At 51.8% G+C, this 27,732-nt stretch overlaps 1 protein-coding gene across 1 annotated transcript; it reads left to right on the top strand.

The window, feature by feature from the left end:
• On the top strand, positions 1–26,198 carry OLFML1 (olfactomedin like 1). Its single transcript, XM_021062306.1, is given in 5 exon segments — positions 1–504; positions 3,282–3,570; positions 24,852–25,070; positions 25,073–25,459; positions 25,462–26,198. Coding segments are annotated over 5 exon segments (1,200 nt in total). The 5' UTR covers positions 1–378; the 3' UTR covers positions 25,641–26,198.

Below are 27,732 nucleotides of genomic sequence, written 5' to 3'. Positions count from 1 at the left end.
CCGCCCCCGCCCCCCACCCCACCCCACGCACACCCACCCAGGCCTGCAAGAGGGTGCAGCCGCTGGCCTGGGGAGGGTCTGCGGGTGCCAAAGGTGACAGCAGCAGATGCTGGACCCCGGGAGCTCTCTGCCCCAAGTCGCCTGCAAGGCCTCTGGGGACTGGCCTGCCCACAGCTGGACCTGATCACCAGCTCGCAAAGTGAGATCACGCAGCTGGCGGCGTAACCAGACGCGCAGACCTTGCTCGCTGGTGGTTTTTTTTTTTTTGGTGGGTTTTCTCTGCAGCGGCTAGGAAGCGGGAGGCCTCCACCTGGCCCCTTGGGCCGACTTCGAGGAGCCAGAGCAGAGAGATTCCCGCCCGGGGTGGCGTGCAGGACGATGCTGGCTCTTACGCGAGCTTCTGCCTTCAGGGTTCTGGTCCTCACCGCCCTTCTGCCCCCGCCGCGGTGCGCCCAGGACCCGGGCATGGTGCATTACATCTATCAGCGCTTCCAGGTCTTGGAGGTAGGTGGCATCTGTGCGCCTGATCTGGGCACCTGCCTCCCGGAAGTCCTTCCTCTCACCCACTGCCCCTCAGGGTTCCTCCTGGGACAGCTGGAACTTGCCCTGTCCGCAGCAGGACGGGCGCCTCCTCCCTCCGCACTCGGATGCATTGTTCCAGGTCGTGATGATATAGCGACGGTGCTGACGGCACACTTGCTGCTCTTCATAGACGAGCGGTCTCTCTGGGACCTGGAGCAGGGCCTTCCTCCATCCTCCAGTCTGGCAGTTTCTCTCGTCTATGAAGGGAGGACGAGAGTTAAATTGACCTCTTATGGCTACTCTGAAGGTGTACCGCACTAATTCCTTCTTAGAACATTGCCTGGCCTGGGGCTAAAATGTCTAAAATGCTATTAGCCACTCATGCAGTTTTAAAATAGCCACTTTTTGGTCACTGTCCTTCACGTCTTACTCTCTGAGGATGAGAGCAGGGCTTCCTGTTCTTTTTGTCTCTTTATGATGAGCCATAAGGTCACTGTAAAAATCATGCTAGCCGAGTACTGAGAAGCTCTGAGCTTTGGCTGAATTGGACTTGCGTTTAAAAATAAGCAGATTTCAGCAACATAAAACAGAAAATATCCGGGCCTTTTTTGCCAAATGTTGCAGCAGCGGCTACTTCATTAAAATTTGCAAAACCCAGCATTTTTACAGCAGAGACAGGCTCCCAGGGGCAAATGTACCCCCCCCCCGCCCGCCCTGGCCTTGGCCACACCCTGGCCTGGACTGTGGCTATTTCATCCTTCACGCCTCGCTTTCTTACAAGTTAAATTTCAATTAAATTACTTATGTTCTTCCAAAGACACACTTATCTTCAATATTTATCTTCTATGTTTTCCTGAAGCCTCTTCACGTCCAAACTATTTAGCTACCGTCAGAGGAAAAGTATTCCTCAGAGCAGGCTGCTGCGTTTCTTGATGTCAGGCAGAGGCCTGGATTCGTGGGTAAAATGTCCCCAGGCTGGTGGCCGCTTTCTGCTCCTTCTTTGTTCCCCCCCCCAGACGCCCCCTCCCAGTCTCACCTCCTGAAATGTGCCAGGACGACACTGCCCCGCAGTCCCTCTCGGTTTAGCACCCACCTGCCTCGGGGATTAGCGCCAGTCACATCCTGCAAGGTTCCCAGCAGACACGGGTATCCAGCAGAGACAGATACTTTCCGAGCTATGAACGTGGATTTTAAAAGATGCGGGTATGGGGAGTTCCCGTCCTGGCGCAGCAGAAACGAATCCGGCCAGGAACCATGAGGACATGGGTTTGATTTCTGGCCTTGCCCAGTGGGTTAAGGATCCGGCATTGCCCTGAGCGGAGCTGCTGGTGTAGGTTGAAGATCCTGTGGCTTGGATCCAGTGTGGCGGTAGCTGTGGTGTAGTTTGCAGATGCAGCTTGGGTCTGGCATTGCCGTAGCTGTGGTAAAGGCCAGCAGCCGTAGTTCTGATTCAAACCCTAGCCTGGGAACTTCCATATGCCGCACTTGCGGCCCTAAAAAGCAAAAAATTAAAATTAAAAAAAAAGATACGGATGTGATGGATATAGAGCTTCCCACGCTGGTCACGTGCCCTGGGGACGCCGAGCCCCAGGTGGCACCTCTAATGCCCGATGCAGACAGGCAGCGACCAGTGACGTGATCTGCACACTGAGGGATTGGTGTCAGAGGGGAAGAAAAAAGAGGATAGACTTAGAGAATTTCTTTCTTTTTTTGGTCTTTTTAGGGCTGCACCCATGGCACCTGGGCATATGCAGGTTCCCAGGCTAGGGGTCGAATCGGAGCTGTAGCCGCCAGCCAACACCACAGCCACAGCAACACTGGATCCTCAACCCACTGAATGAGGCCAGGGATCGAACCTGCGTCCTCCTGGATGCTTGCTGGGTTCATTAACCACTGAGCCATGACAGGAATTCCCATTCACTTCTTCTTTCATTCATTCAGTATTTAGTGAGCACTGCTAGGTACCAGGTGCTGGGGATGGAGCTACTTCTGGAAATGTATCCTCAGAAAATAGCCAGAGAAATACACAAATATGTAAAGACAAAGTTTTGTTTTTAGCATTGTTTCAATGGCAAAACATTGGCAACCACGTAAATGTCCATGCTGATTAACAAGAGTCAAATAGGGTAAATAAAAGTATATCAATTCAATGGGATTGCGTCATTAAATTTACGGCGTAGGTGTCCGTTAACTGGTATCGAAATCTGTCCACAATCCATCAGCAAGTTAAAAATACGTTATCGGGCGTGCCCAACGTGGTGCAGTGGAGGCTAATCCAACTAGGAATCCTGAGGTTGCAGGTTCGATCCCCGGCGTCGCTCAGTGGGTTGAGGATCTGGCCTTGCCGTGAGCCGTGGTGTAGGTCACAGACAAGGCTTGGGTCCTATGTTGGCCATGGCTGTGGTGCAGGCCGGCAGCTGTAGCTCCGATTTGACCCCTAGCCTGGGAACCTCCATATGCTGAGAATGCATCCCTAAAAAGGTAAAATAATAATAATAATGAAAATACATTATAAAACATACATACAGTGAAATCACATTTAACATTTATATACGACTAAATGCAAGGAAACACTTTTAAAGATTGATACACAAAAGTGTTAGTAGTACTTGGAATTAAGGCATTATGGGTGGTTTTTATTCCTCCCCTTTTGATTATCTATATTTAAAAGCAATCGTTTCTATGAATGAGAGCTATGGCTATTGCTCGGGCAATTGAAATAACTAGCAATACTTTGGGGTTTTATTTTCTGACTGAAGCAAGGACTGCAGAAATGCACCCAAGCCACGAGGGCGTACATCCAAGAATTCCAAGAGTTCTCGAAAAACATATCCACGCTGCTGGGCCGGTGTCAGAGCCACACGAGTGAGTACAAGAGCGCGGTGCATAACCTCGCCCTGAGGGTCGAGCGTGCCCAGCGCGAGATCGACTACCTGGAGTACCTGCGGGAAGCCGACGCCTGCGTCGAATCGGAGGACAAGACGCTGGCAGAGAATCTCATCCAAGACGCTGAGGAAAAGAAGAAGATCCGGACGCTGCTGAACGCAAGTATGTGATGGCATCTCTTCCTTCCCTTTCGGGACATCAGTCTCTGCGACAGACCCACAGAGGTCGCGGCCTGACTGGTGAGAGCTGGGCGCGAGCTCTCGAGGGCCGGTGCCCGGAGAGAGCCCTTATCGGGAAACAGGTGTTCAAAGGAAACCCCAGTCTGGGAAAGCAGCTGTCCCTTCCCCTGGGGCCCCAGGGAGGTCGGGGCCTCGGTGTCAGAGGTCAGCCGGGGAGGGCCTCCCCGGGGAGCCTTGGGTCGGGGGAGGTGTGCGGCCCAGGGAGAGCAGAGGATTCTCCAAGCACCCTGCCGTTAGGGACAGGCCGCGCACGTGCCAGGAAACTGTGAACTCGGAAATGGCCACAGCCAAAGCTCAGGGCCAGGGACCAGGGCCAAGGATTCGTGTCTGTGCTGGTGGGATGATGATACAGTCCAGGTCTTTGTCCCCAGTCTTGTGATCCATCAGAATCACTTCCAGGCCATTGGGGATCAGGGTTCGGGGCTCACATTACAATAGCCAAGTACCAAGCAATGAAAGCGTAAATGAGAAGGGAAATTTCCTGTGCAGGAGTCCGTTTCATTAAAACAAGGAGGGAGATAAGTCCCTCCCTTGGAGGCTGTGTTCTGAGCTGGTTTCATTGCAAATAGGAAAACTTTATTTATATGCTAATTAGGCCTGCTCCAAATGCAAGACATTCCTTCAGGTAACGGGGACATAAACTGTATGCCTTGGTTGCGCTAAGGGTTTCACGTTGCCTTCTCGGTGTGGTCTCTGTCAAAACTCCAGGGGCCCCTGTAAGAAGGGTCTCCCAGAATGAGGCGACCTTTGGTCTGAGTTTTGAACAAAGTTAGAGAAGGCTGAGCAGAGGGCGCATCCCACGAGGGTCCCACAGACCAAAGGCAAGTGACCCTTCCATGCGTGTCTGCAGAGACGGCTGAGTGGAAGCTGTGGGGCCAGGTGAGATAATGACAGACCCTGTGTGCTGAGCTGTGGGGGTGAACTTGACCGGAGATGCTGTAGTGAACCATTGAACGGTTTTCATCAGGGGAATGACGCGCGGGAAGAGGGCAAGACGAGAGAGAGGACTGACTGGGAAGTACTGCAGGAAACTGGGCAGCGAGCGCTGGTGTGCGCCTGTCGGTGAGATGGAGTGGGACGGATGGATTTGAGCGGCTCTGAGAGCTGGGAAACACGTGGCGAAAAGAAATGAATGTGAACAGTGAGTGAGAAGGGCGAGTCCAGGATGTGACCGGGTGTTTGGCTTTGGCGGTCGGGTGGTTGGTCCGGACACTGAGGCAGGCCGTCCAAGAGGCGTTTTGGAGCACTTACCACTTTGTTTGTTTTTTAGGGGTGTTTTGTTTGTTGGCTTGCTTTGTTTTGTGTTGTTTTTGGCGCACTTATTACCCTGAGATCTTGTAGTTCATTGGTTTGCTTGCTGCTAATTTGCTGCCTCCCCGTCTGGAATGTGAGCTGTGAGAGCCTGGATCCCGCATCACATGTTCAGGGCTGCGTCGCACGCCTGGAATGGGGTCTATGTTCAGTACCTAGTGGTTAGTGAGGAGCCGAGTGAACGATTGAATAGACAGATCGTTGGCCCAGACGGGGGGTTATGAGGTTTTGATAGAAAAGAGCACGTCCTGGAGTTCCCTGGTGGCTCAGCAGGTTAAGGACCTGGTGTTGTCACTGCTGTGGCACAGGTTCAGCCCTGGGCTCAGGAACTCCTGCATGCCATGGGTGTGGCCAAAAAGAAGAGAAAGAGAGAGACCATGTTACCGCCAAGTCAGGAGACGGAGAGGAGGGAGCTTCATCTACAGTAAAAAGCACCTGGTCAGGCTGGTCAACTGCGTGATACTTTTGGCCCCGTCTAGAGTTAAACCCCCTCCGAGAGGAGCAATGGGTGTAAGCCTGGGCCAAAGGACAGGGGAAAGGCCCAGGGTGAACCTGCAGAGAATGAAGAGTGCCCTCAAAATCAGGCTGATGGCGTTACGGTAGCCTGAACGAGCGCGGGGCTGAAGTTTTGTGCCGGGGGTCAGAGCTGTGGAGCCAGATTGTAGCCCTGAGATGCTCCGAGCCCGCAGCCTTGACTGCCGTCCTGCTCCTGCTGCTGTCTGTCTGCTGCGGCCCCTTTCCAGCTAGAGCGCAGCAGAGGTCCCGAGTCTGCACTCACTGTCTATGTTCTCAGCCTTCTTCCCCTGCCTCATCTCTCAGACCCTGGAGACCAAAGTAGGCGAAAACTCTTCTGACTTTTTGGCGATGGCTGCCTCTGAGCCTGCTGCCTGGAGCCCTCATCTGATGATCGGTGGGTTCATGATGCAACAAGCAGGGTCTGGCCCCACCCTTGCTGGCCCTGTGTTCACAGTGGGACGGAGGAGGGAGCTCGTCCTGCCCTGGCTTTCTTTCCACTTCTCCTGCCTCTGGTCCTGCTCCTACTGCTGTCACGTCGACCTTCCCCTGACACACAGGGGATCCTGTCGCTTCTCCGTGTAGCATGTTTTTGTTGTTTGTCACTGGTTATCAGCAGCCACCCCAGCAAAGTCCACCCAAAGCTCAGCCTGTTATGCAGGAGGCCCTTCACCAAGTGGCCTGAGCTATCTCCCTCATTTTCTTCTCCCATAAGTCACCCACGTGCTGTAGCAATTAAATAATAGGAAGAACACACACGATGTTGCAAAAATGCTGTGGATTCTCTGCAAACACTTTTGGGGGGCCCCTTGCCAGGCGGATGGGCCCCTAGTGCTCCTGGAGCAGCTCATCGTCCCCTGCAGCACTAACCCCCCACCACACACATGCGTGTGTGCATTCGACCCCCAGCCAGACCCTGAACCCCTGCCGTCCCCCTTCCCCGTATCACAGAGCCCAGCCCAGGCCTCCCAGGAGCCTGGGAGAGACACTAGCGGCCGCCGCCCCTCCGAGCTTGGTTTAGGGAAAGATGAGCCTGGAGACAATCACGACCGGGTGACTCAGGCGCTCTGACCTCTCCTTTCCAGAGGTTCTGTGCCAAGGACGGGCCTGGGCGGCCGGTGTCCCCCCCACGCACTGCTGTGTATTTCACACCCTGTGTCCCTCCCCTACCGCTTGGCCGTTGCTTTGAATGGCTATGCCTGTTGGTTGTTCTAATGCTGTGTCACAACTCACCACAGTTTTAGCAGTTTAAAATAATATGCATTGAGAAAAATTTGAAGTGCCGTCAAGTAATAGACATGGAGTTTCTGTGGGGTGGGGAGTCCAGGCACCGCTTCGCTGATGGCTTTGTTCACGGTCTCACGAGGGTACCGTGCCATCAAGGTCTTGGCGGGGCCACATTCTCTCCTGGAACTTGGGGTCCTCTTCCAAGCTCGTCGAGGATGCTGGCGGAATTCCCTCCTGTGGTTGTGGGACGGGGGCCCTCAGCTTCGAGATGCTGCCCTCTCCGGCTTCCGTTGTTCTCCAGCAATGCGGCTGCTGTTCCTTCAGAGCCAGGAGGAGGGCGCTCTCTTTGGGAAGAGCCCAGTTCCTCTTGTAAGCGTTTTTATCTAAGTCAAGCCCACCCATAATCCTCTTCTTTTCCATTAGCTCAAAATCAAGGGATTTGAGACCTTAACTACATCCAGAAAATCTCTCTAGCTGTGTCTTGTAAGGTAACCTAGTCGGCAAGCAGTGCTGTCCTACTCCCAGGGCTGCCCCCGCCCCCCCTCTGGGCAGGGGATCGGGGAGGGCGTGTCCGCTGGGGGAGTCTTAGGATTCTGTCCATCCCAGCCCCTGCGATGAATTCCCTGGACCCCGCTTCTTCCCACGACGCTCCCATCTTCCTCTCTTCTAACCTCGACCTGCTGGGACTGTGCCAGCCGTGGGACTTTCACCAAAATCCTGAGCCTCAAGGCAGCTATGTGGGCACAGCTCTTGGGATTATGAGCTGGGGAGGTCACCAGAGGTCCCAGCAAGAGTTTCGTTCATAGGTCCATGCCATGCCGTCTTAGGGAGTTTTGGGGAAGCTTACAGAGAGAGGATAACATTATCTTCCTTGGAAAACTCAACATTGTGCCTTAGGAGATTTCCAGAACATTCCAACATCTAGTCTGAACGGTTCTCATTTATGCTAGGAATATTTACTGGACCACTACAAAGGGCCAGCTAGTGGGGAGATAAATGAGGTAGGTTTGCTCTGTCCTTAAGCCACTTCCTGCAGAGGTGTTCTCACGTCTTCAGCCCTTGTTTAGAGGTCATCCCCAAATGGTGCTCGCCTGAGGGCCACCATCCGGGGAAAATTCTGGGAACCTTAACTCTAATATACACATGCTCTCTTTCTCCTTCTCCCTCTCTCTCTTCACTTTCTCGCATGCACACACAATTTGGAATGCATCGAGTGAAAGTTACTCGAATATAATCTCACTTATATTTTAAAGTCGCTCCAAGTCTTTGGTGCTATGACTGTTAGAACCGAACAGAAATTTTGCCTTGACCTTGGCCACCTGCGGCAAAGCACCATTGCCGCTCAGATACCCAGATTGAGAACTGACCCAGCGAACAGTCTTTGGCAGCTTCCACAGGCTGCATTCTTGTGTGGATCAGAGGAGTATTAACCACTTTTTAACTTGTCAGTAGCTTGTGAAGAAAACTTCTCAAGGCATTCAGAACAAGCCAACACGGCAGATTTTATTCTATGTCCTTTTTATGTCCCTTTTTTTAGGACAGGTGCTCAAAGTAACTCTCTCTGTGCTGAATTAACTGACATCTTTGGTTAGATCCTGTTTCAGATAAGAAAGTCTGTTGCTGCAAATTCAAAGGCCTCTGGGATCCATTCAGGTATAAATGTGCATGCCTCATATTCAAAGCCATTCAAAAACCAAAACAGAAAATAAAGCAAATGAGCACAGACCCCACAGGAAGCCAAATAGTGCATTTGTGAGCCAGCTCCTAGGTCCATTAGTCTGTGATGCTGAGTGAAACAAAACATCAGCTGATGGACAACAGATGATTCTGCCCCGAAGGAGGGTATTGAAGGTCAGCAGAGGTGTGAGGCAGGAGAGGGTAAGAGCTCTTGAGTGTATGTGTTGCACGCGTGCGCACACACACACACAGGAGTTGCTGCATTCATGGGGCAGCAATGCCAAAGCGGTATGTACAGATTAACCTATGCTGCCTGCCGGACTGTCCCATAGGTCACTGTGCCGGGTTCAGAGAGACCTGTGGACAGAGCACCTCCTTTGTGTGTGCAGCCGGAAGGCCCATCGCCTGCGAGGCTGCCTCCAGAACCATCCCTGCCGATACTGATAGAAGGTGCCAACGTTGTTGTAGCCGATGGCTTTTGGCTCCAGGTGGCGTGAACCTCCACGTTCATTCTCTCTGCAGCGTTCATTTGTTCGTGCATCCAACACATGTCTAATTGAATTCCAGAAGGAGGTTCGCCTCGTGCCAGGCGTTAGAGACGGAGATTTGACTAGGATGACGTGCTTGTCCTCAACACAAGCCAAGTGGGGAAGCTCCCCAAGCAGAGCCAGGAAGACGGATGGGCGATGACTGCTCTGCTGGGGGGCATCACAGGAGCCCGAGGGCAGGTGGGCTGTGAGTCATAAGGTCGGGGTTACTGTGGAGGTGAGGGGAGACTGGGCTCTGGAAAGTAACTGTCAAGGCAAGTTTTAATGTTGGAAAAGCACTAATCAAATGGAGAGCAGAGAGAAAGCACCTCAAGGGAATGGGGCCGCGTGTGCCGTGTACAGTCCTCATCGGGCTCGGCGCTCAGTAGGCATCGGGCGGAGGGGAGAGTGGACGGGAATGAGCCAGACAAGTGCTCAGCTCCTTCACACTGAGCCGCATCCCACATTCAAGCTGCAGGGAATGAAAATTACGTGGATGGTAGTGGCTAGTAGTTGTTCAGTGCTTGTTAGGTACCAGATAATTTTAAGTATTTTCTATGTCTTGTTGGATTAGATGAGCTAATTCTTACAACAAACCTGTGAGATGGGTATTATAATTATCCCTGTTTTATAAGTGAGGAAATCAGGCCCTGAGCTATCAGTCCTTTGTCCAAGGTCTCAGAGCTGAGTAATGTCAGAGCAGGGTTCAGACCGAGGTGGCTGAGTCCTACACACACTAAGTTTTCCCATCGTGCTGTTCTGCTTTGGCATGTCTGGGCTCAGGTGCAGGTTTTAGGAGAGTCTTTCTGGCTCCAGAGTTCATGTTTTGTTTGTTTGTTGTCTTTTTGCCATTTCTTGAGCTGCTCCTGTGGCATATGGAGGTTCCCAGGCTAGGGGTCCAATCGGTGCTGTAGTTGCCAGCCTACACCAGAGCCACGGCAACACGGGATCCAAGCCGTGTCTGCAACCTATACCACAGCTCACAGCAACGCCAGATCCTTAACCCACTGAGCAAGGCCAGGGATCGAACCCGCAACCTCATGGTTCCTAGTCGAATTCGTTAACCACTGTGCCACGACGGGAACTCCTCCAGAGTTCATGTTGGACTGGCAGTGGGGGAGTCTGGGGGCTGGTAGGAGGGAGAGACGGGCAGGCCGCCCCGTGCTGTCTCAGGGGCCCTCATGCAGGAGCCTCTGTTCTGAGACTAAAGACCCACTCGGCTGTTTCTGATCTTGTGCCTGTTGGGTTTATGAGTTTGTCGCGGGACAGGCGGGAGAGCCACGTCAGTCCTCTTGGCCGTTGTTGGAAGGTTATTGCCACCCACACGTGGACTCGGTGAAGTCGTTCTTCCAGTTCCCGGCCAAGAAGGCTCAGCGTCCCTCTCAGCCTCCTTGGTTTTTAATTCCCTGTCTTTTCTTCCTTTATTTTTAGGCAATAAAATTCCTGTGGCTTCCCCGCAATTCTCTTAGTTAGCAAAAGAGTCCCAAGTCCCCACTGTGGCTCAGCGGGTGAAGAACTTGACACAGTCTCTGTGAGGTTGCGGATTTGATTCCTGGCTTCAGTCAGTGGGTTAAGGATCCAGCACTGCCACAAGCTGTGGTGTAGGTTGCCGATGAGGCTCGGATCCCGTGTTGCTGTGGCTGGGGTGTAGCCCGGCGGCTGTAGCTCCGATTCGACCCTTGGCCTGGGAAGCTCCATATGCTGCGGGTGCCGCCCTAAAAAGAAAACAAACCCCCCCACTCTCCTGTACTAAATTTTTAGCCCTCGTCTGATAAGTTGCCGTGGCCAACAGATTCTTCTTCTGAATGCCTCTCAAGTCTATTCTTTCTCTCTCTAATGCACTCTCATCCGCTCCAGTCTTGTTACCATAGCAACAGGCTCCTGCCTGATCTTCCAGTTCCAGGGCTTCATCCTGAATTGCCACTGTGGTTCTCTTGCTAGAGTTACTGCATCTTTGCTCTGTCATTTTTTTCCCCCCAGGAACGCACCATGACATATGGAAGTTCCCAGGCTAGGGCTCAAATTGGAGCTGTAGCCACCGGCCTACACCACAGCCACAGCGATGCCAGATCCGAGCGGCATCTGTGACCTACACCGCAGCTCATGGCAATGCCGGATCCTTCACCCACTGAGCGAGTCCAGGAGTCAAACCCGTGTCCTCATGGATCCTAGATGACAAAACTGTGGCTCAGAGCTTCTCTCAGGGCCATCCTCCTCCCACTTTCCCGATACACTGAAGAGTAAGCGGCACCCTCGAGACACACTAGACTCATCTCAGTCCCTCGCACTCACACTTGTCCCACCCTGACTCCACGTGAGGTATCTGCCACAGCGATGCTGCCTAACAAACCACGTTGAAAGTTAGTGGGTTCAGACTATTGACTATACTGATTACGTCTCGGGAGTCTACAGAGCCCCTGGGCAGCTCTGTTGACCTGGGCCAGGCTGAGCTGTCCATGGAGGGACTCCCTGGTGCATCTACAGTTGGTGGCTCGTTGCCCAGGGGATGGCCGTGGACGATGGCCTTGGCTGGAATGGCTCTGTTCTTCTCTGTGTGTATCTGATCCCTCAGGAGGCAAACCTGGGCTTGTTCTCAAGGTGGAGGCAGAGGACACAAGTACACCAAAGGCTGGTCCCTCTCCCCACGTTCCTTTGGCCAAAGCCTGGTCCCGGTCTGGCTCCGGAGCCCATCCTTCTAGAAGCCCCGCTAATTGCATCCAGATGAGGCTTTTGGTCTTGCTGCTCCTGGAAATGGGCAGCAATCACGATGGGTTTTTAGTTTGCAAATTTCTATATGGAAGCCGCGGGTGGGACATTCGTGTGACGGCCAGTTTTGAAGTGGCGTTGATCTCAGGGGAAGAATCCATGTGGAAATGTCAAAATAACTCTTTTCCAGCTGGGCAAATGGGACGCTGGAAGTACCACACCCAGACCTTGAGAGGCATTTCCATCCTTTTTAGTCTGGGTAAGAATATTACAGGAGAAAACAGCACAAAATACGGCAAAACCAAACAAACCCACTATGCAAAACCCCAAAACCAGCCCGGTCTTTAAATGGAAATTGAATAGAAGCCAGAAGGTCATAATTCTAAACCTAAGATGCTCAAGATGTTGCAGCAGTCGGATAACTGATGCAAAACTGAGGCCATTGGATCAGAAATTCCCTGGGGGACTGCCCAGGTCCGTGCCTTACTTTACACGAGTGGTGAGCAGCTGGGAGCCTCTAGGCCAGCCGTTCTCAAACTTGTAGTCTCAGGAACCCTTGGCATTTAAAAAAATTATTCAGAAGCCCAAAGAGTTTTGGTAGAATATATGCTGTCTTTGGAAATTTACCGTATTCACAGTTACAGCAGAGAACTTGTCATCTGTGCCAGATGCCCTGCTGGGACGGGATACACAGCAGTACATAGAACAGACTAGACAAAGCCCTGCCCTCATCGAGCCTACACGCTATTGAGGGAGCCACATAATAACCATGACAACAAGTAAATGTGTTGCCTGTGTCAACTAGAAGATAAATACTGTGGAAGAAAACCAGCGAAGGTGAGGAGGTTGTGGAAAGCTGGCCGCGTCTGAAAAGTCACACCTGCAGGTGGTTGGCCGTGAACTCCAACCTGTTATAGGAACTCAGAGTGGAAGCCGTGGCCCCTGTGCTTCTTCTCAGAGGTTTTCCCAGCCCCCGCACCTTCCATGCTGTAGGGCAGCCCCCAGCGCCGCAAGCCAGGAGCCCTGCACGGCCCGTTTTCTCTTGCATACGGCCCATCAGGCCTCTATACTGGGTGCCTTGGAATGCTGCTGGTGTTGGGAAGCTAGAAAAGACCTTTGGTACGGATTTGCTGGAAAGTTCTGTGCAGCTCACTGACATGTACAGACCCCTTACTGTACTCCAGGCCCTGCTGAAGCCCTCACTGTGGACTCAGAAGCCTTTGCAAAGGCAAATCCTCCCCTGGCTCCCTGAGAACTAGTTCACAGAGCTGGCCTTCCTGCCTTCCTGCCTTCCTGCCATCTATCCAGCCAGGCTCTCGGTGAAACAGCACCTGCAAATGTCCACACGTACCTCTGAGTACGTGGCTCTATTTGATTTCTAAGTTGGCCTCTCATGAGTTGGGGTAGCAACGGACTAAGACTGTGTCCTCTCAATCCCGCCGATTCTTGAGTTTGGACAGTGAGACTTTGAACGGTGAGGGCAGTCTGTGCAGTGCCAGGCGCCTGCGGTGAAAAGATAAGTGAGACACAGCCTCTGTCTGAAATGCTTGCAAGGAAATGAAGCAGATAAGCCGTTCCAGCTCAGCCTGGGGGCTGCCCCGAAGGGAGCTGCACACAACGCTCTGGACACGCGAGGAGAAGCAGGCGGCTGCTGTGCAGGAGTCGGGAATTTTGTTTGGACGATGGACCCCAGGTCAGCAAAGATGAGCCAGGAAAAGGCAGCAGGAGGGTTGGGGGGTAAAGTCTAAAGCTTGTGAGAGGCCAGTTCAGTGACTGGTGACTGGTTCCAGCGTGGCGGGGAAGTGACAAGGGAGGTCAGGGAGGGACCTTGGGTACCATGCTGAATTGGTGGGGAGGGGTAAAGAGGCAGGTGGGGTTGACAGATACGCTCTACTGTCTGTAAAATAGGTAACTGACAGGGACCACCGTGCGGCACAGGGGACTCAGCAGCTTGTCATTGTGATGTACGCACACACACCTGCGTTCTTCTTTAGATTCTTTCCCACTATATATACACAACTGATTCATTTTCTGTATACCTGAAACGAACACAGCATTGTAACTTAACCACATTATTGCCACTGAAAACATACATAAATAAATAGAATCTAACTTGAAGAAAAAAAGGAAATTTATTCTGTGGACAAAAAGCATGAAATGGCCCCAATTTCCAGAACAGTGAAGTCCACGTGGACAATCTTACTGCAGTGGCTTGAGCTTTGTGATCGAGTCCCCCTCGGAGCGCTGTCATGTGGTCCGTGTTTACAACCCCGTCCCTGTCACTTGATAGGTCTCGACAGGCGTTTATTCACGTGAATCTGGATCAGGTGGCTGAGGAAGTCAAGATTTATAACAGAGAAGTTCAAGGAGCTGTCAAAATACTCACGGCTTTCAGAAATTCTCTCTCTCTCTTTTCATGGCCGCACCAGCAGCCTCTGGAAGTTCCTGGGCCAGGGACTGAGTCTGAGCCACAGCTGGGACCTGATGCTTTTACCCCACTGCCCCGGGCTGGGGATGGAACCCACGTCTCTGCTGTGACCCGAGCCGCTGCAGTTGGATTTTTACCCCACCATGCCACAGTGGAAACTCCAGAAATTTTCTTTCTTTCTTTTTTTTTTAGTGAATTCATCACTTTTCTTCCCAGCAAATCTGTTCTTCCTCCTTCCTGCTGCCTGGGGTGTTCCGCCCCCAAAATTCTGGGTCTGGCTTATGACCAGCTCCCTCAACCAAATCTGTTACCTGACTTCTCTGTCTGTTTCTTAAACATCCCCATTTTTTAATATCACTATTTGGATGTTTCTGTCTGCCTCTCTCCCTGCATCCACCCCCCCACCTCCCTGTTCCTTCTCTGCTAATATCCAGACAACTGTGTTTAAAATATAACTGATTGAGTCACTCCCCTGCAGAGGGACAAGTTTCACCACGTGTAGAGATTACTGCTGCTAAATAAGGAAAAAAATATTTTAAGGATTCAAATAAGTGTATTTATATATGAGTTCACTCTGAGGCCTTGGGCCAGATTCTATCCTAATGGCTTGTCTCCGATTCCGCCTGAGGGGTGAACCTCAGATGTTCACTCTCTGGTTTGCAGAATGTCAGTGTCTCTGTTCAATAATTTGCATCCTGGCTGGACTCAAAGGCTTTCAATTTATTTCCTACCCTTTTCAACCTTTTGCTCCTGCTAATTATCTCCCCTCCTCCGGAGAAGCACCGCAGGGAGTTTTAACTTCCTTACTTGCACCCTGGCAGCCTCTTCTCCCCACATTCCGCAAGAAGGAATTTATAAAACCAGAGAATGGAGTTCCCGTCGTGGCTCAGCGGCAACGAACCCAACTAGGATCCATGAGGACGAAGGTTCGATCCCTGGCCTCGCACAGTGGGTTAAGGATCTGGTTAAGGATCTGGCATTGCCGTGAGCTGTGGTGTAGGTCGCAGACGTGCCTCGGATCTGGCCTTGCTGTGGCTGTGGTGTAGGCCGGTGGCTGTAACTCCGATTCAGCCCCTAGCCTGGAGAAAAAAAAAGCATAAAAAAAATATATGTATAACATCCACCTGAAGAAACAGAGCAGGCTACCCCTCTTGTTTTATAGCTGGGAAAGCCAAGGCTGGATGGACAAAGGGACTTACAGGGAGTCGCGCAGAGAATCGGAGATGGCGTTCGACCCCCTGGGTCTCTGACTCCCAGTCCCAGGTTCTGGCTGCCGCGGGACAGGAGGAACTGCAGGGAAGGCACAGGGGAAATTTCTGTGCACTGCCCCCCACTCCCCACAACTGTGTCTCCCTGATCAGAACTGTCCAGCGCTGTCTTGTTTTGCTATTTCTCTGAGGATTCTGCATTAGGAGGAGGAGGAGAAAGGAGAATGTTTGTATTAGTTTCTGCTGTATTTTATTGTTTTGTCTCTAGGGCTGCACCCTCGGCATATGGAGGTTCCCAGGCTAGGGGTCAAACTGGAGCTACAGCTGCCAGCCTACACCACGGCTGCAGCAATGCCTGATCCTTAACCCACTGAGCGAGGCCACGGATTGAACCCGAATCCTCATGGATACTAGCGGGGGTCGCTACTGCCGCACCACAGCAGGAACTCCATCCCTCTGCTGTATTTGAAGTGAAGAGTTTCTCGCTGGTGAGACGTTGAATGTGCCTTGTTCTAAGTCGGAGAATCTCGGGGCTGGGCTGCAGGCTGCTAACTTTCCTCCCAGAGGGTGGGCTGGGCGGGGAGGGGCTTCCCGGTCAAGGCAGGTGTCTCAGCCCCTGTGACTAGGCCCTAGGGAGAACACTGCCCTCAGCGCTCCCTCTCTCAGCCTGGGCTCCCCCATTCCCCACCCCTTCCACCACGTGGGTGCACACCCCTGCCCTGCCCCGGGGGCTGCCTGGAGGTGTCCTGGCCGGCCCTGCCTTCCAGCTCAGAGGCCATGAGGAAGCAAACCCCCAGTTTGGCAAAGCGGGTCAGCAGAGGGACACGGTGGCCAAGCAACTTCCACAGCTCACCTCAAGTCTGGTCTTGGCTACGGTGGGGGTCAGGCCAACCCTCTGGGAGCAGCCACAGAAGATGTCACCATGGAGAAAGCTCCCGGGACTCAGCCCTTCCAAATAAGGTTGCTCCCCAACCCTGATTTGTGTGTGTGTGTGTGTGTGTGTGTGTCTTTTTTTTTTTAGGGCCGGACGCCTGACATATGGAGGTTCCCAGCCTAGGGGTCCAGTCAGATCTGCAGCTCTCTGCTTATATCCCAGCCACGCACCGTGGGGTCCAAGGTTATTTCTGGGAGCTGTCAAGGTCTGTGACCGAGCTGAGCCGAGTCTGTGACCTACATCGCAGCTCACAGCAACGCTGGATCCTTAACCCGCTGAGTGAGGCCAGGGATCGAACCCACGACCTCATGGTCACTGGTCAGATTTCTGCTGTGCCATCACAGGCTCCCACAGTTTCGTAATTAGATCACTCACCCGGTGTCTGGACTTACGGAAGTTCAGATTCTTAGTGTCTCAGCACAGAAGGAATTTGGGAAGAGACAAAGTGATGGGCCAGAAATAGGTTTATTAACATAGGACACTTGTGAGAGGCCCAGCTCCGCGGGTTGAGTGGGCTACGTTTTATAACCCAAGGAAAGTGGGGGGCGGGCAGGAGACCACCTCTTCCTCCTCCTCCAGGCCTCCCGCAGCAGCTCCTCCTTCGCATCTGGGTGGAGCCGTCTGTGACCCTAGAGGTCACACTAGGACAGCAAGAGGGCCGTGACAGATGCTAAACTGAGTCGAACCGTCTCAGGTTTCTGGCTCATGAGGGTCTCTGCTGTGAAAGTCCTCTTTCCCTTAAACTCCTGTCCTGGGTCCCAGGGGTCATTGTCTGGCTGAACTTGAACGCAGGCCTCACGTTACCCTTCACTTACTGACCTTGGGTGCATGGCCTGCTTTTATTTATGGTGTCTAGTGAAGCAAGCCTGCTTCGTTCTGATGGCTTTCCTGAGCAATGGTTCACGTAGCGTGCTCTCCCAAAGTCCCCTCCCTTGGTGGTGTCCCTCTCTCGCCGTGGTCCCCTTCCGGGCCCTCTAGAGCCACCTGTGCGACTGTCCTGCTCCAGCCCCATCGACCCCACTCCTGCCTTACGTTCCCTTGAGGAGGAGGATGTTGTCACATTTTTAGGTGAAATAATGCACCTGGAAGCATCAAAACAGCTTTAAGGTGCTTCACAAATTGTTACGCCTTAAGACAAACCTGTGGGCAGAACTCTGAATGTGCAGCGCTTTTTAAACCCTGGAAAACCTGTGCTTGAACAACCCTACCTTCCTCCTTCGTTCCACACGGGTTTATTGAACTCGCGAAGGTCTCAGCAAGACTGCAGAGGCCAGTAGCAAACATGAGGGCACAGGCCCTGCTCCCGTGGTGCTTGCAGTCTAGTGGCGGGAGAAGGACAAATACCCTCCTGAGTCAAATGTTACGCAGTTCCAGATCTCGAGGAAAGAAGAGGGCTACTTTTAAATCTAGAGTCAGTGGTCGGGAAGCCTCTGGAGGAGATGAGATTGGCCCTGAGATTTGAAGGATGAGTGGGAGCCGACTGTGGGAGGATCTAGGAGCAGAACATTTCAGGCTGACAGAATTGTACGTGCAAGGGCCCTGAGGCAGAAATAACCTTGACAGCTCCCAGAAACAACCTTGACAGCTCCAGGAAAGCCACTGTAACCAAAACACAGTGAGCCGGGAGGGAGGGGGCGGGAGTGGAGCATCTAGCCCCAGAGACAGGGAGGGGCCAAACCGGCAGGTGCTTTCAGCCAGGGGAGGAGTTAGGGTTTTGCTCCAAGACTGGTAGGAAAAGGGGTTTAGCAGCTCAGCGGCATAACTCATGTTTTTAGATAGATTCCTCTACTATACTACAAACAGGCAAGAGTGAAATCAGGGAGACAAATTAGGGACGACCGTCCTGGTCCAGGCAAGGGGTGAAGATTCGTGGAAGGCAGAGGAACACTGGGAGAAGGAGCAGGCGGGACGAGGAGAATTTACACCACACACACACACACACACCACACACACACACACACACACAGTATGTGCATTTGAGCGTTTTAATTTAAGTGCATCATAATTTCAACAGATGTCTACTGCCAGAACTCGCTAGTGTGGCAGGATGGAACGAAAGGAGTCAAGGGTGACTTTTAGACAAGAAACTTGATGGATGGGTCTTGCTTGAAATGGGAAGACCAGGGAGGGAGCTGGGGGGATGAAAACAGGATTTCTGCTTTGGGCAGGTTAAGTCTGAGGACCTCCAGGTGGGAGTGCTGAATACGCAGGTGGATGAAGGAGTCTGGGGCCAGGTGGACTTCCAGGTAGGATATCAGTCCAGCGGCAAATATGGAATTCATCATTATTCGAATGTGCATGCTATTCGGAGCCTGGGCAAGAAGGAAGTGGCTTGGAAAGTGATGCCAGAGAAGAGAAGAGGTCTGAGGACAGATACTTACAGGTGGGTGAGGAGAAGGAGCTGCCACGACGCCAAGAAAACAATCCAGAGCTGTGAGGACAAAGTAGGGGGTTCAGAGATGAGAGAAGAGCTTCGGAAGGGGTAGCAGTCAAGTCACGCGTTTGCTGAGAAGGTGATTAAGATAAAGACTGAGAAAAAAACGTATGGTTTCCAAAGAAGACAGTTTGGGGGGTGGGGGGATGGCTGGGGGTGCAGGATGGAAACCCTATAAGATTGGATTGTGATGATCATTGTACAACTATAAGTGTAATAAATTCATTGAGTAATAAAAATATATAGCAATTAAAAAAAAAAGATAAAGATGGAGAATTGACCCCTGGATGTGGCTGCACGGGGGCTGTTGGTCACCCTGACAATGACCGACTGGGTGGAGTGGGCAGGGTCATTTACACCTGTGGGGGGCTGGAGCTGGTTAGGGCTCAGGAGCTAATTGGCAGTGAGGAGACTCCTCTTTCAAGGACTTTGGTTATAAAGTAGAACAGAGAAACGGGGCCACCCTAGAAAGTTTCTAGAATGATCTCATGGTCTGTTTGTTTTCAGAGGGGAACGATCCAGTCTGGAAGGGAGAGACTCCTGGGCAGGAGAGGGAGATAATTTCAGGTGCTAAGTCCTTGAGTAGGTGACAGGGACTCGATCCACTGGGAACATAAAGAGAGCAGGAAAGAAGGCAGAATTTGGGTTCAGATGCAATTGGCTAATGGATTGAATTGTTGGAAACCTCATTCATTCAGCAAATACTGGCCTACTCTGTGCCAGTGCCATTCTAGGATCAGGACAGACCACCTGCAGATAAGACAAAGCCCATGCCCACGTGGAGTGTCTGTTCTGTTGAGGGGAGCTGAGCAATCCCTACGGCGACAGGTGAATTCATTAATACATCAGACAGCAGATAATAAGCACTGTGGCGAACAGGAGCCAGGGTAATGGAAAGCTGGAGGAGGAGGCTGCCATTCGGAAATGTTAGTTTGGAGTTCCCATCGTGGCTCAGTGGGAATGAATCTGACTAGCATCCGTAAGGACATAGGTTCGATCCCTGGCCCTGCCAAGTGGGTTAAGGATCTGGCGTTGCCGTGAGCTGCTGTGTAGGTCGCAGATGTGACTTGGATCTGGCTCGGCTGTGGCTGTGGTGTAGGTCGGCAGCTCTAACTCTGATTTGACCCCTAGCCTGGGAATTTCCATATGCCGTGAGTGTAGCCCTAGAAATACAGAATTTTTTAAAAATTTTATTGAAGTATACTTGCTTTACAATGTTGTTTTAATTTCTGCTGTGCAGCAAAAGTGACTCAGTTGTATATATTCTTTTTTGTATTCTCCATTTTTGTTTTTTGGGGTTTTTTTGTTTGTTTGTTTCATTTTTTGGCTTTTTAGTGCTGAACCCACAGCATATGGAAGTTCGAGGGCTAGGGGTCCAGTCAGAGCTGCAGCTGCCAGCCTACCCCACAGCCACAGCAACACCAGATCTTTACCCAGCACCAGCTCCTGAGCGAGGCCAGAGTTCAAACCCACATCCTTGTGGGTACTAGTCGGGTTCATTACTGCTGAGCCACAACCAGAACACCCTTGTGCTGTGTTTTTGATACCACGTATAAGTGATATCATATGGTATTTGTCTTTCTCTTTCTGACTTACTTTGCTTAGTATGATAATTTCGAGTGCATTCATATTGCTACAAATGGCATTATTTCCTTCTTTTTAATGGCCAAGTAACATTCACTGTGTGTATGGACCACATCTTTATCCATCATCTGTCGATGGACATTTGGTTGTTTCCATGTCTCGGCTCTTGTGAATAGGCTGCAATGAACATTGGGGTGCATGTATCTTTTTGAATTATGGTTTTATCTGGGGAGATGCCCAGGAGGGGGACTGCTGGATCATAGGGCAACTCTCTTTTTACTGTTTTGAGGAATCTCCGTATTGTTTTCCGCAGCGGCTGGGCTTCCATGCTTAGGGGGGTGGTCAGAGTAGACCTTGGTGATGAGGGAGCATTTGAGAACAGCCCGAAAGGGAGCGAGGGAGGAAGCCATGCAGCTATCTGGGGGTTTCCAAGCAGAGGGAACAAACCGCGTCAAATTCCTGAGGCAGGAGTGTGCTTGGCACAGTTTGAGGAGCAGCAGGGAGGCCAGTGTGGCTGAACAAACCATCACAGTAGGGGAGTCGTAGGAGGGCAGGCAGAGAGGCAGGGGGCGGACCGTCCCAGATGGCTGGGCAGGTAGACACTGGAGCTTTACTCTGAGTCAGGAGGGAAGTCCCTGGCGAGTTCGGAGCAGACGTGTGACATGATCTGACTTATTTTTGGACCGATGCCTTGGGCTGCCGTGGGGAGTGGGCTCTGGGGTCGAGTGCGGCTGGCTGCTGCGGCAGTCCAGGCAGGAGGTGAGGCGGTTGTCCCAGTGCTTCTGCTTCCCCAGGGAAATCAGAGGCGAGGTCTTCACAGCTGGCGGAGGAGGGCGGGGTGGAGACTTGAGGAGAGAGGAGAGGCGGTGACCGCTGTGCTGGTGAAATGGTTAAGGCGCCGGGGTAGGCGTGCTCCCCAAGCAGCCGCTGTAACTGGAAGCTCGCTACATGCTTACTCCCTCGACCTCTGGGGCTCCTCTGGTCACACTTGTTTGATCCCTGTATCCAGTGTCCCTCCCATCACTCTGTTTTTTGTCCTCAGGTGGCCTGGGGGACCCATATGTTTAACAAAATAACAGCCCACTGGCGCATCCCACTTCTTGAGGTGGCCTCTGTCAGGGCCAGGTGGAAACGGCTCCCCCCACTTCTGTCCACATCCCCTGGGATGGGACACAGGTCAGTGGGTGCAACGTACATAGGAAGGAGGCTGCAAATGTGTAACGAGGGAAGAGGAAGATGACCTGGCATTTGATGACACAGATATGGCCTCCGTGGTGACACAAAGGTCAAGGGAGCAGAGCCCTTCGCTAAGGAGGAACTGATCGGTAACGTCACGCTGCAAGGTCAGCTGCGACATGGACGCACCAGTTCTGAGCTTTCAGTTGGGAAGCCCCTGGTCACACCACAAAGGGGAATTTCTGCAGCGTTAAATGAAAAAATGGGAGGTGAGGACATGGATACAGGGAGTATAAACTCTTCCGTAGGAGCATCTAGCTCCCTAGAGGGTTAGAAAGAGTGAGATAACTAGAAAATGGTGCCCACTTGTGGGCGAACTGATGTACAAGCTACAGAACCAGTGGTGAAGGAGAAATCGGAGACAGCAGAACGGGGCCCCTTCATGGAGAGCGTCTCGAAGAAGCCAGGAGAGGATGAGACAGAAGCGCAGGTGCATCTGTTCGTCTTGGGCAGAAGCAATGACACGGCCTCTTCCAGGATGTGGGGGAGGGTAGGAGTTGAGGAAAAGGCTGCAGGTGAATTACAGGAAGTGGAGAAAGGTCATGTCTACTGGTGTTTATGATTTCCAAGGCGTCATTTGAGGGACGAACGAGCTAGTTGTTGGACGGGGGTGGGGGAGGCAGATTTAGGAGAGCTGTCATGTGGAGATGGGCTGGCCATGGAGAAAAGGGCAGAACCAGGGCTCGCTGAGGTTGGAGACCCCCCAGCTGACACCAGCATGAACCACTAGGGGATTTTCTCTACCCACACGCAACTCTCAAGGGCAGAGGCAGACTTTTGAATTGATCCAGGATCAGGGTCAAAGAAGGAAGGGGTTTTGCATAAAGGCGGTAGAAGAAGAGCCTGTTAGTTCCATTGTGGCGCAGCAGAGACGAATCCAACTAGGAACCATGAGGTTGCGGGTTTGATCCCTGGCCTTGCTGAGTGGGTTAAGGATCTGGCGTTGCTGTGACTGTGGTATAGGTTGCAGACACGGCTCGATCTGATGCGGCTGTGGCCGTGGTATAGGCCGGCCTCTATAGCTCTAATTGGACACCTAGCCTGGAAACCTCCATATGCCACAGGTGCAGCCCTAAAAAGCAAAAAGAAAAGAAAAAAAAAAAAGAAAAAAGAATAATAGTCTGAATGGCACAGTGAGGAGATAAGAAAATGTGGGCTCCCCCCCTCCTTTTTTTGGCTACACCTGTGGCATATGGAAGTTCCCAGGTCAGGGATAGGATCTGAGCCACAGCTGCAACTTACGCCACAGCTGTCGCAATGCCAGATCCTTAACCACTGTGCCATAGCCATAACTCCCATAGGCTCCTTCTTTTTCCTTCATCTTCTCCCACCTAATTCAGACCCTTATTATGCTATTTGGATTATAGAAATATCCTGCAGATGGTTTCCCCGATTTGATCCTACAAATCGGTTTCTCTTTCTCTCGTGGCCATCGTGCAGTGACTGCCAGCCTAATCGGTCTTGGAGGGCATCCTCGACCATGTTCCACTCCTGCTCAGAAAACCTCCATAGCTCCCTACCTCCCTATAGAATTAAACCTGTATTCCTCAGCCCCGCCCTCGGGGTTCCAGGCGCAGAGCTGGTTTCAATTCATTACTTTGTTTTATGTATGCATGGTTTTTTTAAATTTTAAATGATTTTTATATTTTCCATCATAGATGTTTCATAGTGTTCTGTCAGTTTTCTACTGTACAGCATGGTGACCCCATTACACATACATGTATACATTCTTTTTTCTCACATTGTCATGCTCCACCATAAGTGACTAGATAGAGTTCCCAGGGCTACACAGCAGGATCTCATTGCTAATCCATTCCAAAGGCAACAGTCTGCATCTATTAACCCCAAATTCCCAATTCATCCACTCCCTCCCCCTCCCCTTGGCAACCACAAGTTTGCTGTCCATGTCCATGATTTTCTTTTCTGTGGAAAGGTTCATTTGTGCTGTATATTCGATTCCAGATATAAGTGATATCACGTGGTATTTGTCTTTCTCTTTCTGACTTACTTCACTCAGGATGAGAGTCTCTAGTTCCATCCATGTTGCTGCAAATGGCATTATTTCATTCTTTTTTATGGCTGAGTAGTGTTCCATTGTGTGTATTTATACCACGTCTTCTTAATCCAATCATCTGTTGCTGTTCATTTATGGTGTTTCCATGTCTTGGCTATTGGAACAGTTCTGCATCCCTGGTTTCATCCAGAAAGTGTTTAGCGGTACTGGGTGGAACTCTAGACCACTTTACTAACACTGATTTTGGAGGACTTTCCCGATGTGGTTTTGTTAACTGTTGGGAAAGTTTTTTTCCCCACGCATCTTGGAATGTCCTTCGCGGTGTCTTTCAAGGTCTAATTCAAAGGTAGGTTCTCCTCGATGTCAAATGATAGCTCTCTTCTTTGTCCTCCTTTAAAAACATGCACTTCAAGCTTTATATTCTCGATAGTCACGTACCTATTAAGCAAGACCCAAGCCTAATTTCACACTGCACCCCAGCACCTGTATCCCCAACCCGTGACATGTCACTCAGCATCTTGCCCTGTGCAGGTATCCAAGGTGAGCTGACTAAGTGCATGCATACGGTCATGAACAAATCAACAAATGGATGAGTGGAACGCCTACAATTTTCTAATAGTTTTAGGGACCAGAATCCTTCACTAGAAGCTCATCTCTTCAAGGTGTAAGCTTGATACGATACTTTTTTTTTTTTTTTTTTTTTGTCTTTTGCCATTTCTAGGGCTGCTCCCGTGGCATATGGAGGTTCCCAGGCGAGGGGGCAAATCAGAGCTGTAGCTGCCAGCCTACACCAGAGCTACAGCAATGCAAGATCCGAGGGGTCCGAGCCTCATCTGCAACTTACACCACAGGTCACGGCAACGCCAGGTCCTTAACCCAATGAGTAAGGCCAGGGATCGAACCCACAACCTCATGGTTCCTAGTCGGATTCATTAACCATTGAGCCACGATGGGAACTCCCGAAAGTATAATTTTTTATCCTCAGTACTTAGCACTGTTCTGGGAGAGTACTGTAAGCTAAGGATGCAAGAGATACCCAGTACAATCTTGGCAAACAGAACTGAATCAGGTGGCTTCCTAAAGTCATTGTTACTGTCACCCTCAAGGGGTCTAAAGAGTGGCTGGGGCCCCTGGCACAGCAAGGAGTTGTTTATCTCCTGCCTGGCCCAACTTGACTCATGCTTACTCTGATAAATGGACAGTCATGCCCTTGCACAGAGATGCAGCTGTTGATTTAATTCTTTGATTTTTGAATGCTACAATCAATTATGATTGATCTCTGTGGGCTAATCTGACTCTAGACACTGAAGGACAAAAAAAAAAAAAAAAAAAAAAAGAAAAGAAAGAAAAGCAGGCATCTCTCGTGTTTATAAAGTAACCGCCCCTTTTTCTCCTGTCTGGCCAGGCTGTGACAACATGCTGATGGGCATAAAGTCTCTGAAAATAGTGAAGAAGACGGTGGACACAGACGGCTCTTGGATGAAAGACGCTGCCGGTGACTCTCCAAAGGTTTATTTCTTCCCTGGGCCCCGGAGCAACACGGTCTGGGAATTTGCCAACATGCGGGCATTCACGGAGGACAGCACCAAGCCCGGCCCCCGGAAGCTGATCCTCACACACTCCTGGCAGGCACAGGCCAAGTGATCTACCAAGGTTTCCTGTTTTTTCACAACCACGGGACCCCCAATGAGATAGTCAAGTACAACCTGCACAAGAGGAGCCTGGAAGACCGAATGCTGCTCTCGGGAGGGGTCGGCAGAGCCCCGGTCTACCAGCACTCCGCCGCCACGTACATTGACCTGGCCGTGGACGAGCACGGGCTCTGGGCCATCCACTCGGGGCCAGGCATCCAGGGCCACTTGGTTCTCACGAAAATCGCGGCCGACACCCTGGGTGTGGAACACTCCTGGGACACTCCGTGCCGAAGCCAGGACGCCGAAGCCTCGTTCCTCGTGTGTGGGGTGCTCTACGTGGTCTACAGTTCTGGGGGCCACGGCCCGCATCGCATCACCTGCGTTACGACCCGCTGGGCACTGTCACGGAGGACAGTCTGCCCAGCCTGTTCTTCCCCAGGCGGCCGAGAAGTCACTCTGTGATCCATTACAACCCCAGAGATAAGCAACTCTATGCCTGGAACGATGGGAACCAGATCATTTACAGACTCCAGACAAAGAGAAAGCAGCCTCTGGAGTGACGCGTCCCAGCTGGGAGGGGGAGTGCCAGGAGCGCTGCTCTCCGGGACAGGGAGCCACGGCCCCTCGCAAGACAGCACCCTCCTGATCACACACGGAGGGGGGCTGGAAGTGGGAAGGCACCCGCATCCTTATCGGATGGCACCGCTGTAGGTATCTTTCCGGAGCTCAGATAAGAGTCAGGAATTTTCAACACCGTCCACGCCCCATCCAAACCTCCCGGTGCTCAAGGCCCTCCACTACTGACCCAGCTTCTTCCTTTCTTCGCATTTACTCCACCTCCCCTCGCCCCCGCCCCTTCCCCACCCTCCCAGCCCTTAGAAATGCAGGCAACCTTCTAATACTGGGGTTTCTCTCCTCCCGCCTTTGCTCAGGCTCCTTGCTCTTTCTCGAATGCCCATTGAGGTGCCTCCATGTTTCACGGCCCAGCTGCTGTGCTCTTTCTTATTGATGTTTAATCTCACTTTCTTATTGATGTTTCTCATTGAGGTTAATCCCTGGTTCTGGAGCTCCACCACGCTAGGCGATGTTCTAATAAAGTGAAGACGTTACCTTCTGAATACCACGTTCTAGCTACAAAGTGTCTACACCTACGTTACAACTCATCTCACTTTCGAGACCTGCAGGACAAGTCTTCACAGATGAGGGAGGAGGGTTTAGGTGAGTCATTCGAAGTATCAAAGCGAAGAGTTCCTGTTGTGGCTCAGCGGGTTAGGAACCCAACTTGTATCCGTGAGGGTGTGGGTTCGATACCTGGCCTCGCTCCGTGGGTTAAATGTTGCCACAAGCTGTGGTATAGGTCACAGATGTGTCTTGGATCCCAAGTTGCTGTGGCTGTGGTGTAGCCCGGCTGTGGCTGTGACCCCCTAGCTTGGGGACCTCCATATGGTGCCAGTGAGACCCGAAAAAGAAAAACCAACAAACAAAACAAAGTGGCAAAGCTGGAGTTCCCGCTGTGATGCAGTGGCATTGGCTGTGCCTCTGCTGTGCCAGGACATAGGTTTGATCCCCAGCCTGGCGCAGTGGGTTAAAGGATCTAGTGATGTCCCATCTGATCCCTGGCCTTGGAACTGAAGCAAAATCACCAAGCTACAAGATGAAAGACAGAGCTGGAAAATACTGCAGATCCCAGTCTTTCATTGTCCAAGGCAGCATTGCATCTGTATGTCTGTTTGCCCAGCCTTTTATAGCATAATAATTATACATTCAGCGTTTCAGCCTAAAAATGAGGATGACCCGCCCTTTTAGCTAGTTTCATGTCTGCACAAGCTCTTCCTACCGGCCTTTCAAAAGCTGCTTCCTCCAGAGACCGGCCTAAGGGTGGGGACCCCACCTCTAGTCTTACCTTGACTTACCTTCTGCTTCTCTCTTCTTGCTGGAAACAGAAGAAAACTGACAGTGAGCAAATAACCCTCCTCGGGTTATATTTGCCTACCTACCCTTACCATAAAAGCTTCAGGGACTGCTGCCTGTTCTTGGGTGTACAGCGTGCAATCCCCCCACCACCAAGGCCCTTGGCAAATATCCTGGGATCTGGATGGAGGCCAGATAGCAGGCATGGGACTCCATGCCACAGCAGGCAGGCCACGTGGCACAGGGGACAGAGGGCCATCGTGCCCATCCAGAGGGCCGCTGTTCCCACCCAGAGGGCCGGTTTCAAACTCTTTCCCTCACATCGGTCCAGGGCAGCCTGGCTTGGATCACAAGTGCAGGCCATGATGCCAGCCTGTGTCATGTGCTCAGGCTTCTCCCTGTCCAGGTTGGTCACATGAGGGGTTGCTCTGCGTGCTCGCAGCTGCTCTCCCGACTCTGCCAAGCCCAGCCTGGGACCAGAGGCGCTAAAGAGAGGGCTGGTGTTTTGCTTTTGTTTTTTTCTTCCCATAGCTTTTTATTTTTCCCTTTTTAGGGCCGCACCCGAGGCATATGGAGTTTCTCAGGCTAGGGAGTCCAATTGGAGCTACAGCTGCCAGCCTACACCACAGCCACAGCAGTGTGGGAGCCAAGCCGTGTCTACAACCTCCATCACAGCTCACGGCAACGCCAGATCCTTAACCCACTGAGTGAGGCCAGGGATCAAACCCACAACCTCATGGT

This window comes from Sus scrofa, chromosome 9 (genome assembly GCF_000003025.6).
Source record: "Sus scrofa isolate TJ Tabasco breed Duroc chromosome 9, Sscrofa11.1, whole genome shotgun sequence".
NCBI lineage: Eukaryota > Metazoa > Chordata > Mammalia > Artiodactyla > Suidae > Sus > Sus scrofa.
This window is presented reverse-complemented; position numbering and strand designations above follow the sequence as displayed.